This window comes from Dipodomys ordii, unplaced genomic scaffold (genome assembly GCF_000151885.1).
Source record: "Dipodomys ordii isolate 6190 unplaced genomic scaffold, Dord_2.0 Scaffold127, whole genome shotgun sequence".
Classification (NCBI taxonomy): domain Eukaryota; kingdom Metazoa; phylum Chordata; class Mammalia; order Rodentia; family Heteromyidae; genus Dipodomys; species Dipodomys ordii.
In genome coordinates this window covers 8,147,524-8,161,754 of record NW_012267343.1, presented here as the reverse complement: position 1 = coordinate 8,161,754, position 14,231 = coordinate 8,147,524, and the positions used below count along the sequence as shown (strand labels likewise).

The 14,231-nt window shown below is 42.9% G+C and overlaps 1 protein-coding gene across 1 annotated transcript; it reads right to left on the bottom strand.

Moving 5' to 3' along the window:
- Positions 1-1,865: 1,865 nt before the first annotated feature.
- On the bottom strand, positions 1,866-14,133 carry Cdc26 (cell division cycle 26). Its single transcript, XM_013030156.1, has 3 exons — positions 14,047-14,133; positions 10,489-10,606; positions 1,866-2,300 (listed from the first exon to the last, which is right to left on the bottom strand). The coding sequence occupies exons 2-3, from the start codon at positions 10,567-10,569 to the stop codon at positions 2,124-2,126; spliced, it is 258 nt and encodes an 85-aa protein (XP_012885610.1). The 5' UTR covers positions 10,570-10,606; positions 14,047-14,133; the 3' UTR covers positions 1,866-2,123.
- Between the last annotated feature and the right edge of the window lie 98 nt (positions 14,134-14,231).

The window sequence follows — 14,231 nt, the reverse complement described above, 5'->3', positions numbered from 1 at the left end:
TTCAATCCCCAGCACTGTAAAAATAAAATGAAACACCTTCCAGTACTTAATCAGTGAGGTAAGAAAAACCAAGCCCAGTTTAGCCAAAGTACTATGAATCTGCAACTTACAGACAGACCCAGAATGAGTCTTTAGATATTTAGGGTAGAAATAATCTGAAAATCCTGAATTTTATAAGTCTTTATACTAGGTGGCCAAAGGATGAGGCCAGTGAAAGAGAAAAATCTTAAAGCTTAAATTCTGACTTTCTTGAGCTCTTGGGTTTTAATAATACAACAATCTCATTGACTAATTTTTGTCTCATTTCTTATCCCTGTTCATTTGGAATTTGATGCCTATTCTCTGGGGTTTTTTTTTTAAATCTGAAATTCTTCTTGTTCATGTCTGTTAGAAGACTGTATCTCCATTTTTTTTTTTTAGTTCCCTCCTTTTCTCTCCTTTTTCAGTCTTTTGTCTCTGGTAATCCAGTGCATTGTCTCCCTGGCCCTTCTGATGCAGTGGGCACTGCTGGGCTGTGGATTTAAATACCAGCCAGAACTTGATTTCCAAGCCTGCTAGACCTTCCAGAAGCAATGCCACTGAAATTTGTGTAATACTGGGCAAGGGGGCTACCTAGTACCCTCCCTAGAGATGCAGAATCTCAGGTGCTGACACCACTCCACTCACCACCAGTGCCCACAAACAGAAGGTTAGAAATGAAGTCTCTTCACTTGTCCTATGGTAGGGTTGTCCAGAATTAGTTTTTAGGCCACAGATACTGGGTTTGGGTTCCAGTCTCAAGGAATTCCTTATAAAGATCTGTGGGGTGGGGCATGGGAATACGCAATCTATGTCATTTGATTTTGACCCTGCCCACTCTAGCCACTTCTTCAGAAAATACATCTAAAGATACAAAGTCCGGGTTTGCTATAATGCCTTAATCACTGGTCTACAATTCATGTTGACTGTTTTAGATTGTAAGCTCCTGGAGAGCAGTATTGCTGTCGTAGGAATGTTTTAACAGTGTCATGTGCAAAGGAACAAAATAAATATTTTGATTTTGTGATTGTATGCATGTCTTTCTATCCAGAATGAAATCAGAATAAGCTGGTTTCTTTATAATGTGCAAAGGCTGGTTGTTGCCATTTTAAGGTGTCAATAATTTTCAGATGTCATGATTCCATTGTCTTCATTTCTCTCTCCTTAAAATGCCAGCCTAGAGTCATGGTGCCATTGGCTCACACCTGTAATTCTAGCTACTCAGGAAGCTGAGATCTGAGGATCACAGTTCAAAGCCAGCCCAGATGAGAAAGTCTGTGAGACTCTTATCTCTGGTAAACTACACAGAAAAAGCTGGAAGTGGCACTGTGGCTCAAGTGGTAGAGTGCTAGTCTTGAACAAAAGGAGCTTAGAGACATCTCTGAGGCCCAGAGTTCAAGCCCAGGACTGGCAAAAAAAAAAAAAAAAAAGCTAGTAACATGTGAAGATCTATGTGACTCCTGGGGTTTGAACTCAGGATCTTATGCTTGCTGGGCAGTCTTATCACTGGAGCTACATCTCTTAATCCCCTACATGACCTTTTTCATTCCAGAGACAGAGTTTTCATGAGCTTTTCATGAATATTTTGAAATAGCAAGGATTCCTGAATTTTTTAAACCTGAGGACGAGGCAGGATGGCATATTATCTGTCATCCCAACTATGGCAGAGATAGTTGTTGATTGGCATGCGGTAGGCACTCGGTACTTGCTGAATAAATGAGTCAATTAAATGTGACAGGAATCAACCCAAGGCATTTTATGCTTAGAGTCTTTTACTAAGTACAGGTAGAATGAGGTTACCTCTTAAAGCCTGGAGCTTAACAATATTATCTACTTCACCAAGGATGTCTCACACTTTTCCAAAAATACATTTATTTTTAAAAACAAAGTCAGATAAGCTTTACACAGTCAAATTTTCCAGACAAACCAGAATTTGGGTTCCAGCTTGTGTGTGTTACACATCAGTAATTTCATGCAAAAATGATTTCTCTCTGCAGGAGGTAAAACATTCTGCTTCACTACAAGCATTCAATGCTCTAAACCTGATTTGTACTTCTGCCATCATTTTATTCCATGCCAGGGTTCTGGCATTCAAGAAAATCCATCTAAAATTCAAAATTTCCAAACTGAGATGCACGATTGTTGGGCTTGGGCTGGGGTTTATAGCCAATTCGATCATTAATCATTTGTTCCCGGCTTTTGGGGTCACTGTTGAGCCCAATGGCTCCTTCGCCATCACTGCTTCCCACAACATCCACATCTTCCTTCTGTTTCTTACGGGTCTGGAAATACAAAATTACAGGATTAAGGCAACTTTTTTTCAAAATTAGCAAATGTTTGTTTAGCACCTACCATGTTCTCAGTATGGCATGATAGACAGAATTAGGCTCTAATAAACAATAAATGGAAATCTTGGTTTAAGATAACTAGGGTACCAGTGGCTCACACCTGTAATCTTAGCCACTCAGGAGGCTCAAGGTTCAAAGCGAGGCTGGACAGATAATTCTGAAAGACTCTTACCTCCAATTAACCAACAAAAAAGCCAGAAGTGAAGATGTGGCTCAAGTGGTAGAGTACCAGCCTTGAGTGAAAAAGCGGGGCTCTTAGCTTTGAGTTCAAGTCTCTGTACCAACCCAAAATAATAAAATAGTTACAAGAAGGATACAGCATGTAGCAATAAGCTATAGAGCCCCAATATTCCATGGCATTACAGTCTAATAGAGAAATGGACCCACTAAATAGCATAGGGCCGTCAGGGCTATGACAGAGGAGTGCCCACACTGCCAGGGATGCAAAGAAAAGGAGTTGTGCTGTGTGAAGACCCAGCAGGATGCTGCACCAGAGAGACACATAAGAGGTGGCATGGAAAGGTATAAGCAAGTTGTATTATTCAAGAGAATGAATGGAAAATAACATGACTTGTAAAATAACCACCAAAAATTTACAGCCAAACTGACTCACAGACACTACAAGGACAAGGTCTATACTACTTCATCAAGAGGTCTCTGTTGAAGGGCTTCATTCTGATTTTTTTTTGAAAAGTTAAAATTTCCTTCCACTATCACAAGTGTACAGGGTAACCCTAATTGAATGAAAAGAAGCTACAGAAGATACAGGACCTTAGAGTCATCTAGCGTCACCGCATTCCTCACTAGCCGTGCTTGTTGCAAGCTGTGCTGGGACTATCCAGAACATCCCATTCTAGTACTTGCCGTCATATGGTTATACCACTGCCACAACTGCCTCCATCGCAAGCATGTCCTCTGGCACCACCACCATATCTGCTACGTTGGTTTCAATATCCTGGGCCGCTCTCCCCACGAAAAATTAATGGAGTAGGTCAGGCTTCTTGCCTATAAGCTTGGAAATCTTTGTGCCTTCACAACCCAAGGACTGGGGTGCAAGTGGTTCAACAGGTCCATATAACCTGGAGTCCTGCATGCGTGTGCTACCTTAGGTAACCCTGAATATGGCCTTGAGATGAGGTGCATGCATGCACAGCCTTATGTGGTCATCCGTGGGTGGATGCTACTTTTTTGTAAGGGAGTAGAGCCAGCACCATTGGAGGCCAAGGTGTGATGAGGTGCTGCTGGGGGAGAAATGTGAATCTGAACAGAATGAAGCTGTGACACAGTGAGCCTGTGAGTAACAGTGCACTGGTTGGCTACAGGTTGCTGCTGTTACTGCTAGTGACCAATCTATGGACAGAGAACTTGGAGTAAACACAGCCTCCATCCCTGCCTTGCCAGACATCTTTCTATGGTCTGAATCAAAGGAGAACCCGAGGACCACTAGCAACACGCAGCACATTCCCCTCTATTCCTCTAACCAGATCCATTATGGCCACATTGCCACCTCCATGACTTCCTTTGCTGCCACCACCTCCAACACCACAGCTTTATCTTCCACCAATGTTCACCAAGACCAAAATCACTTCCCCCACTTCATAAAGTTGCCAGATCCACGTTCAGGGCATCTTGATCCAGCAGACTGAAGCTCTGGCTTAAGAGCTTTTTCTACTTCATGATTATTCCTATTAGTACTAAGAATAGAATTTTATCCATTATGTTGTTTCAAAAGCAAATTCTCTTTTTTTCCACTCTGCCTGTCTTCTATCACTTCAGTTTTCAATCTAGCCGTACTTTTCATAGTAGTCACTCAAATGATATTCTTCTGCATCTTTAATACTACCAACAAAAATCTGTTAAATGTACAGCAGGCTTCTACAGAATTATTTTCATTATTATTATTTGCCAGTCCTAGGTTCCTTTTGCTCAAGGCTAGCATTCTACCTCTTGAGCCACAGCACCACTTCTGGCTTTTTCTGAGTAGTTTATTGGAGGTAAGAATTTCCTGCCTAAGCTGGCTTTCAACCTCCTGAGAGCTAGGATTATAGGTGTGAGCCACCAGCACCTGGCTTCTTTTTTCTTGAAACAGTTCTTTGGTTCTACTCCACACTCTTTAACCACTGTAGGTCAAACATGCACTGCTGTATGAACTCATTTAATACCAGACTGAGTCACAAAGTCAAAGCCCCTGATACAGACAATCTATGCGCACCTATCGTCTGTACTTTCAAAGGCCAGACCAATAAAACACTATAAATGTTTTCTTAAGTTCTCTGGTTGATTCATAAGCCCCATCCCCTTCTCCTCTTGTGACAGTAGTGATGGCTGGAGTCAGGCTGAGTGTGATCTGAGAGTAGTTTTATCACCATTTTGAAACTGTACTCTCCAAATTCAATACAGGATTGGGGTGGAAAAATGGAAAGCCTTACTTAGTTTCAAATAAAAAGGTTGGCTCTTAAATCACAAATGACTTTAGAAAATAAGTCACAAAATAAGTCTTAGTTTGTTCATTTTTAAGAAGAGACTAAGCCCATAACTGCCACTATTGACTATAAAGATGCTATAAAAGAATACGTAAATCGGATGCTGGTGGTATATGCCTATAATCCTAGATACCTGGGAGACTGAGATTGGGAGGATCAAAGTTCCAGGCCAGTCCAGACAGAAAAGTGTGCAAGACCACTTCTCAACTGAAAGCTGTGTGAGGTGGCACACACCTGTAATCCTTGTTATGACAGGAAGCCTAAGAAGGTGGGTCTTGATCCAGGCTTGCACCCAGAAGGAAGTGAGATCCTAACTCAAAAATAACCAGTTGGGGGGAAGCGGGGGAGAAGGGAAGGGATGGTAAGAGGAAACAAAGGAAGAGGCAATGCTGGATGAGAAATGTAATCATTACCTTGCTCATATAATTGTAACCCCTCTGTACAGTAGTATTTTTACACACAAAAAAAAAAATAACCCGTTCAGAAAAGGGCTGGAAGCATGGATCAGTGGTAAGCACCTGCTTAGCAAATACAGAGCTCTGAGTTCAAACCCCAGTACAGAGAGAGAATGACCAAAATTTAATCTAGAGTTCCATACTAGGAGAATAGCTCAACTAACCCCTGCCATCATTCTATACCACTTAATACCGAACCAGCACCCAACATTACAGAGAATTAAATAAGGTACAGATTATCCCCCATCTGAAGTGCCAAAACACCACAAGTGTTTCAAGGGTTAGAGTTTTCAGATTTGGGAATATCTGTGTTGACTTCAGAGACACAGCATCCCTAATCCAAAAAAACCAAACTCTGAAATGCTCCAAAACCTTAGTCTCTCAGCAGTGACCTCTTATTTGACAAATATAATGACCTTCCTGATTACAATGCAAATAAGTGATATCTGAAGTACTTCCCAAACATTTTCATGAGAACAAGTTCTAAAAAAGCAAAGGGCCCTCTCATTCTGAGAACACTCAACTGGAATGAAATCATTTCAAACACTTCAAAGGCTTCAAACTTTGAACAGCTGTTGGCTCTTTGAGAATCTAGAGTTACATACGTGTAATCAAACTAACAACCATAAAAAAATTAAATATTAGAGCTATGCATGGTGAGATACAATTGTGCTAGGTTCAGCACTTGGGAGGCTGTGGTGGTAGGATCTTTTTTGTTGCTGTTGTTGGTCATGGGGCTTGAACTCTGGGCCTGGACACTGTTCCTCAGCTCTTCAGCTCAAGGCAAGCACTCTACCACTTGAGCCACAGCACTACTTCCGGTTTTCTGGTGGTTAATTGGAGATAAGAGTCTCACAGACTTTCCTTGCCTAGGCTGGCTTTGAACTGTGATCCTCAGATCTCAGCCTCCTGAGTAGCTAGGATTACAGGCGTGAGCCACTGGTGCCCAGCTGGTGGTAGAATCTTGAGTTTGAGGCCAGCCTGAGCTAAAGACCTTGTCTACAAAACAAAATAAAGCCAGTTGTCTAGCCAGGCACCAGTGGCTCATGCATGTAACCCTAATTACTCAGGAGGCTGAATCTGGGTGATTAAGGGAGTAACTTGAGACTCTTACTTCCAAATAACCAGCAAAAAGCCACATGAGGATATGTAGCTAAAGTGGTACCCATGAGCAAAAGAGCTAAAGGGGAGCATCAGATAAGATCCTGAGTTCAAGCCTCAGGACCAGCACAAAACAATAAATTATAAATAACAAAAAAGATTTATTGGTTTTATTTTGGGGTTAAGACTTTCCCTCCCTAAATTGCTCTAAAACAGTTCAAACCCACAAGGTAATTGTCGTTAGTCCAATTATTAACTCAACAGTGAGCTGACTCTGCAGAGTCAAAGTGCAACATGCTAGCATTTTATCAGACTCATTAAACTGAAGCTTTAACCACAGTTAAAACTTATATTTAGCTGGCACTTGTGGATCACATCTGTAATCCTAGTTACTGAGGAGGCTGAGATCCAGAGGATCAAGGTTTAAAGCCAACCTGGAAAGAAAAGTAATTTAGACTTCATCTCAAAAAAAAAAAAGCAAAAACCTGAGCTAGAGTACTTTAGCTCAAGTGGTAGAACATCAGCTGAACAAGCAAAGCTGAATAAGTATGAGGTCCTAAGTTCAAACACCCATAACAGAAAAAAAATATATACTTAATAACATAGAAACTAATACAAGTTCTTAAAAGGTACAAGATGATGATGCTTGCAAAACACTAAAGTTGGGTGGGATGAAGAAGAGGGAAAAGACATCTAAGGTTACTATGAAGCATATAATATACCTAGAAAAGCCAGTCATGTTTGTGAGTATATGTAAGATGGAATGTCCCGTCTCACAAAGAAGTATCCACCAGGGAAGCAAATGAAAATGATTATAGTAAACCCACCTTTGGGAGTAGATTACAGAGATGAATACATAATCCTTGCCCTACAAGGAACTGAAGGCCCAGTGGAAGAAAAGAGAAAAATAAAGTCTCAGAGAGTGGCAACCATGGATCAACACAGGAAGGAGGGAGAACTTAACACAGCAGGGGGCTGGGAGGAGCTGAGTTCAAAGATGAGGAAAGGGCATTCAGGCCCAGGGAACACAGCCTGCACAGGCACTGAGATCAGGTAAAGATAACTTGGCAGGGGAGATGAAGTGGAGAGATGAGCAAGGTCAGGTCACACAGGGCCTTGTACAGCAGACTGAGGAACTTGAACTTCATCTGAAGGCCACCGGGGTACTTAACTATTATTAATGGACCTCTATTACTATGCAGCCAGACCACATTTAAAAATACTGCATGCTAGGTTCTGAGAACTCAGTGGTAAAGAAGGTGGAAACTTTGTCCTAATGAAAGTGATTTTACAAGAAATGTAATTACAAGTTATAATGAATGCTATGAAAAAAGTGTGGTTCCTATGCCTAATGAAGGTAAGGCCTCATGGATAAGAATGACACATCTAACTTGTTAGTGTCAGGCAGGTGACATTTAAACTGAGAATGGATTACAGGCAGAGGGGAGCCATGTGTGCAATAGCCAATGATCAACAGTTTGGTATGTTCAAGGAAACATCAGAAGCCAGTGTGGTCAGGGTGTAAAGAACAAGACGAGTCGTATGAGGTGCCAGGTACTGGTCACTCATCCTTGTAATCCCAGCTAAAATCTCAGCTTAAAGAGGCTGAGATTTGAGGATCACAGTTCAGAGCCAGCTCAGACAGAAAAGCCCATGAGATGCCTATCTCCAATTAATCAGCAAAAAGCCGAAGTAGAGCTGTGGCTCAAGTGGTAGAATGCCAATCTAGAATGAGAAAAACAAGGGAGAGCATAAGACCATGATTTCAAGCCCCAGCACAGACACTAAATAAACAAATAGACAGTAACATGAGGTCAAATTGCACAAAAACCTCACAGGCCATGGTAAAGAATTCAGATTTTATTCCAGGAACAAGAAACTATTGAAGACTATTAAATAGGAGGATGGCATGTTCTGAATAGATAGAAAGAAGATAGAGAATGTACTTTACAGAGAAACGTGAAGATAGAAAGACTAATAACAATGTAGTTAAAATCACACAGGGAGAGATGGTCACTTGAAATCTGGCTTCCATGGAGGAGATGTAAGGGTATGAGCAGACATCTGGAACTAGAGGATTGACAAGACACAGTAAAAACAGAGGGGGAAAGAAAGATTCAAGTGCAACTGCTTGGTTTCTGGCCTAAGCCATTAGATGAACCCTAAAAGGGATGAGTAGTCTAAGGGAAAAAAATCAAGAATTCATTTGTTGTTTTGGTGATACTGCGAATTCAACCTTAGGGCCTCAACATGCAGCAAATGCTCTGAGCTACATCATCAGATTTTTATTGTTGGGCTGCTGGTCTTAAACTCAGGACCAGGGTGCTTGCCCTGAGTATTTCTGTTCAAGGTTCGTGCTCTACTACTTGAAACATTGCTCTACTTCCAGGTTTTTGGTGGTTAATTGAAGACAAGTGTCTCACAGACTTTCCTGCCTGAACTGGCTTCAGTGATCATCAGAGCTCAGCCTCCTGAGAAGCTAGGATAACAAGCATGAGCAACCAGGCCCAGAAACTTTTTTTTTTTAATATATTAAGTAAAGTGAATAATGGTCTCCAAAGCTATCAGATCCTAATTCCTGGAACTTGTAAATATTACCTTAGGAGACAGGGACAATCTCTGCAGATAGGATTAAGGATCTTGAAATGGGCAAGGCACCAGTGGCTCATGCCTGTAATCCTAACTACTCAGGAGGCTGAGATATGAGCATCAAGGTTCAAAGCTAAGCCAGGCATCCATATCCAAAAAATTCTTACCTCCAATTAACCACTAAAAAGCCAGAAGTAGAAGTATAGCTGAAGTGGTAGAGTGCCAACACTGAGCAGAAAAGCTAAACAAGAGCAAAAGGCCCTCAGCCCAAACACACATTTGAAAAAAAAAAAAAATGACTTCGAGATGAACTGATCTGAATTGCCCTGGATTATTGAGGTAAACCCTACAAGTATTTACATATTTTTTTTCTTTTTTTTGGGGGGGGGTCCAGTCATGGGGCCTGAACTCTGGGCCTGGGTGCTGTCCCTCAGCTCTTCAGCTCAAGGCTAGCGCTCTACCACAGCGCCACTTCCGGCTTTTTTCTTTTTGCTTATGTGGTGCTGAGGAATGGAACCCAGGGCCTCATGCATGCAAGGCAAGCGCTCTACCACTGAGCCACCTTCCCAGCCCCTTACATATATTTTTATAAGAAGGAGAGTCTGAGCAGAAGAGGAGGAAGCTGGAGTGATGTGACCTAAGCAGGGAATGCCAGCAGCTTTTTGGCTGAAAGGGCCAAGTCAGGGATTCTCCCTAGACTCTGCAGGAAACATCCTCTGCCTGCCAGTACCTTGACAGCCCAGTAACATCTTGACAGCCCTATAACAATGATTTCAGATTTGTGACCTAAAGATCTGTCAGAGAATAATTTTATTTAATTAATTAGTTAATTTATTTTTTGTCTGTTGTAGACCTTGAACTCTGGGCTTGGGCGCTGTCCACCAGCTCTTCAGCTCAAGGCTAATGCTCTACAAGTTTTAGCCACAGCACCACTTTCGGTTTTCTGGTGGAGATAAGAATCTCACGGACTTGCCTGCCTGGGCTGGCTTTGAGCCACAATCCTCGAATCTCAGCCTCCTGACTAGCTAGGATTATAGGCATGAGCCACCGGCACCAGGCTCAAAGAATAAATTTCTATTGTCCACAGCTTTGTAATATTTTGTTATGGCAATCTCAGGAAACATGCCTATAAAGCACCCAAAGAGAAATTTCAAATCAACTGTTGGTGACTGAGTCCAAGGTCCTGAAGTTAAGATTATTGTCTTGAAGCCGGGCGCTGGTGGCTCACGCCTGTAATCCTAGCTACTCAGGAGGCTGAGATCTGAGGATCGCGGTTCAAAGCCAGCCCGGGCAGGAGAGACCGTGAGACTCCCATCTCCAATAAACCACCAGAAAACCGGAAGTGGCGCTGTAGCTCAAGTGGTAGAGCGCTCGCCTTGAGCTGAAGAGCTGAGGGACAGCGCCCAAGCCTAGAGTTCAAGCCCCACGACCGACAAAAAAAAAAAAGATTATTGTCTTGAATATCTCCAAAGGGTTTGAAAGTGGTACTCTTACCTCCAGATCCTTTCGAATACTCTCAAACTCTTCAATGTCATCAAGCTTTAGCTCCAGGCGTGTTGGTTTTCGTCGCAGCATACTGAAATCAGCACCAAGCCAGGCCCAGTGAACTCAGCTGTTCAAAATGGCTGAGAAGAAAAAAACTGCAGATGATAATGTTTAGCTACAAATGGAAGATCAATTTGTAAGCATGCACACTAAAGTGAATGAGGTATTCAAAACATTCATATACTGCAGGAGCTGTGGCCTAAGTGAAGAACTTGCCTGGCAAGATCAAAGGCTCTGGGTTTAATCCCTAGTACCAGAAAGCAAAAACAAACAAAAACACCCCACCTAATTTAAACTCACATATAGACTTTCAAAGTCTTTGGGTATAGGATTATTATATTTTTATTACATTATGGAGATCTACAACTCTCTAATCTCCTTTCTAAAGAACTTAAAATAGGGCTGGCAAGGTGGCTCAGTGATAGAGTGCTTGCCTTGCATGCATGAAGCCCTGGGTTCGATTCCCGATCACCACATAAGCAGAAAAAGCTGGAAGTGGCGCTATGGCTCAAGTGGTAGAGTGCTAGCCTTGAACTGAAGAGCTCAGGGACAGTGTCCAGGCCCAGAGTTCAGGCCCCACGACCAACCAAAAAAAAAAAAAAAGAAAGAAAGAACTTAGAATATTGTCTATAAAAGAAAATTCTAGGCAGCTACACTTTAGTTTTGTGCTCAGTCATATTTATTCAAAGAAATATGCTGGGTAGTTGCATTGGCCCAAGCCTGTAATCCTAGCCATCTGAAAGTGAAGATTGGGGGGATTGCAGTTCAAGGTATAAAAGTTCATGACACTTCTCAATCAGTGGCTGGGCACAGTGACACAAGCCTATCATACCAAGCCATGGGAGAAGTATAATAGGTGGGTACAATGGTATACATCTGTCATCCCAGTGACAAAAAGGAAGCACAAATAAGAGGATCACAGTTCAGGGTGATCTAGGCATAAAAAAGTGAAACTCTAACCAGGTGCTGGTAGTTCATACCTGTAATCCTAACTACTCAGGACGCTGAGATCTTAGGATCTTGGTTCAAAGCCAGCCCAGGCAGGAATGTCCATAAGACTCTTACCTCCAGTTAACCACCAGAAAACTACAAGTGGTGCTGTGGTTCAAGTGGTAGAGTGTTTGCCTTGAGCTGAAGAGCCAGGGGACAGAGCCCAGGCCCAGAGTTCAATCCACACACACAAAGTGAAACTCTACCTTGAAAATAACCAATTCAAAAAAGGACTGGCAAAGTGGTTCAGGTGATAGAGTACCTGCTTAACAAGCACAAGACCCTAGGTTCAAACCATAGCAATAACTAATTTTAAAAAGAAAATGAAATGTGCTAGCTAAAAAGAATAAAGTGGTCAGGTGCCAGTGGCTCATGCCTGTAATCCTAGCTACTCAGAAGGCTGAGATCTGAGGATCGTGGTTCAAAGCCAGACTGGACAGAAATCTCCAACCAACCACTCAAATACCAGAAGTGGCACAGCAGCTCAAGTGGTAGAGCACTAGCCTTGAGCACTCAGGGACAACACTCAGGCCCTGAGTTCAAGCCCCTCAACTGACAGAAACAAAAAAATAAAGTAAAATAAAAAGAATAAAGTTAACTGGGCATGGTGATATGTGACTTTAGTACTTGAGGCTAGCAAACACAGATTCTGCCTCAAAAATAAAGAAATTAAGTTATGACATCGTACTTCAGTTTACTTAAGAGGAAGCTAAACCAAGCATGAAATTTAGTCTATACCAGGGATTCTTGAGGTTAAAAACAGTTGCTAAATCACATGAAAACTCTGAATTTACTGACTCACTGGATTTTCCTCAGGATCTAACCAGGTCCTAAACAGATAATTCACTCATTAATGAACTCTTCCTGTGCTCCAGCTACAAAGTTAAAATGCACAATAGCAATCTGTAGAGGAAATAGACGTCTAAGTATGGAGAAGATTCCAATACAAAGTAGTAGAAGTCTAATAAGTGTAATTCAAAGACATCACATGGGCACCCAATTCAGTCTGGGCCGCACAAAGCCTCAATGTCTGGCAAAATTATCCCTATTTTGCAGATTAAAGACTTGAAGCAAGCTGTCCTATTTGGTTAACAATGTCAACCACCCATAAAAATTACACTTAGGTCAATATGATGATTAAAACGATAGTGATATTAATGAATGTTCTGTATATACTGCGAGAAGCATGATTGAAAGGAAGTATTTTCTATTTTCATAAGGGTATGGGTGTTATGTAATGTGTCAATATAACCTTGACACATAAGATTTCATGTTGCTTGGTACTAATCAGAGAAATGGTCAGGAAGCCAAAGTTGAAGAAAAATAACAATTAGTTTAACTTTTCTGCCAACTGAGAATGCCTGCCACTGGGTGGCAATATAGAGTAATGGCTAAAAGCCCTGGCTCTGGCAAAATCAGAGGTTCTAATCCCACTCCCCTCTGAAATTTGAACTATTAGCATCCTCTCTCACCAGAACTTAGTTTCTGTGTTTGAACTTTTGTTGTATGACTTGAATGAAGTAACTCAGAGTTACATCCTGAAATATGATTTTCCATTTAGTTAAGTGTGCAAATAAGTATTATAATCGTTGAGGGGAAGGGGAAGGTTAGAGGGTTAGGGATTCTGTTCAGCCCAGCAAGCATATATATGCTTGTCGGTCGTGGGGCCTGAACTCTGGGCCTGGGCGCTGTCCCTCAGCTCAAGGCTAGAGCTCTACCACTTGAGCCCACAGCAGCTTTTTCGGCTTATGTGATGCTGAGGAATCGAACCCAGGGCCTCATGCATGCAAGGAAAGCGCTCTACTACTGAGCCACCTTCCCAGCCGGTAGCAAGCGTATTTTGAAAATCCCTTCCACATAGAAGGACAAAAACTTTGTCCTTGCTGTGCGTTGGTGGCCACTCAAAAGGCTGAGATTTGAGGATCAAAGCGAGCCTGGGCAGGAAAGTCCATGAGACTCCAATTAATCTCCAATTAACCACCAAAAAAAAAGCTGGAACTGTATTGTGGCTCAAGTGGTAGAGTGCCAGTCTGGAGCATAAAAGCTTGGGGCCAGCGCCCAGGCACTGACTGAGTTAAAGCCCCAGGGCCAGCACATAGGAAACAACAACTCTTGTCCTGCCCGTGACCAACGAAGCACGGGGCCTGCAGCGGGGCCTGCAGCGCTGTCCGCAGGTCCTTTGCTTGACGCCTCCTACACATCGCCTTCTACCTGGCACAAAGAACGGGCTAAAACAAAGAGGATCAACAACAACATCAGGCCCAGGCGCCTCTGCCAGCTCTTCCCCCCGTCTTTCGGCGCTAGAGGGCCCCAGGGCCTAGAGCTTGGCCGCGGCCCACCTCCACCGCGACCCCACCCGGCTGACAGCAGGCCTCCTCCCGCCACTCGGGCGCTGCACTCAAGATCTGGGGCAAAGGCTGCCATAGCAACGTGGCCCTGTGCTTTGGGAAGACTGAGGCCTCCAGTAGGCCCGGACCCTCGAATCACTCCGAAGCCGCGCGACCCCACAACACATACCTCCTTCCAAGCCTCAGTCCTTTCGCTGAACCTCAGCGCCACCGCCCACCAAAGAAGCGATGGCCAGGCTAGCTAAACTACAGTTCCCAGAATGCTCTGCACATCATTTCCCGCAAAATCTCATTTCCCGCGATATATTTTGGAAAGGGATTGGGGAGGCAGCTGTCCTACGAGCCACGCCCCTC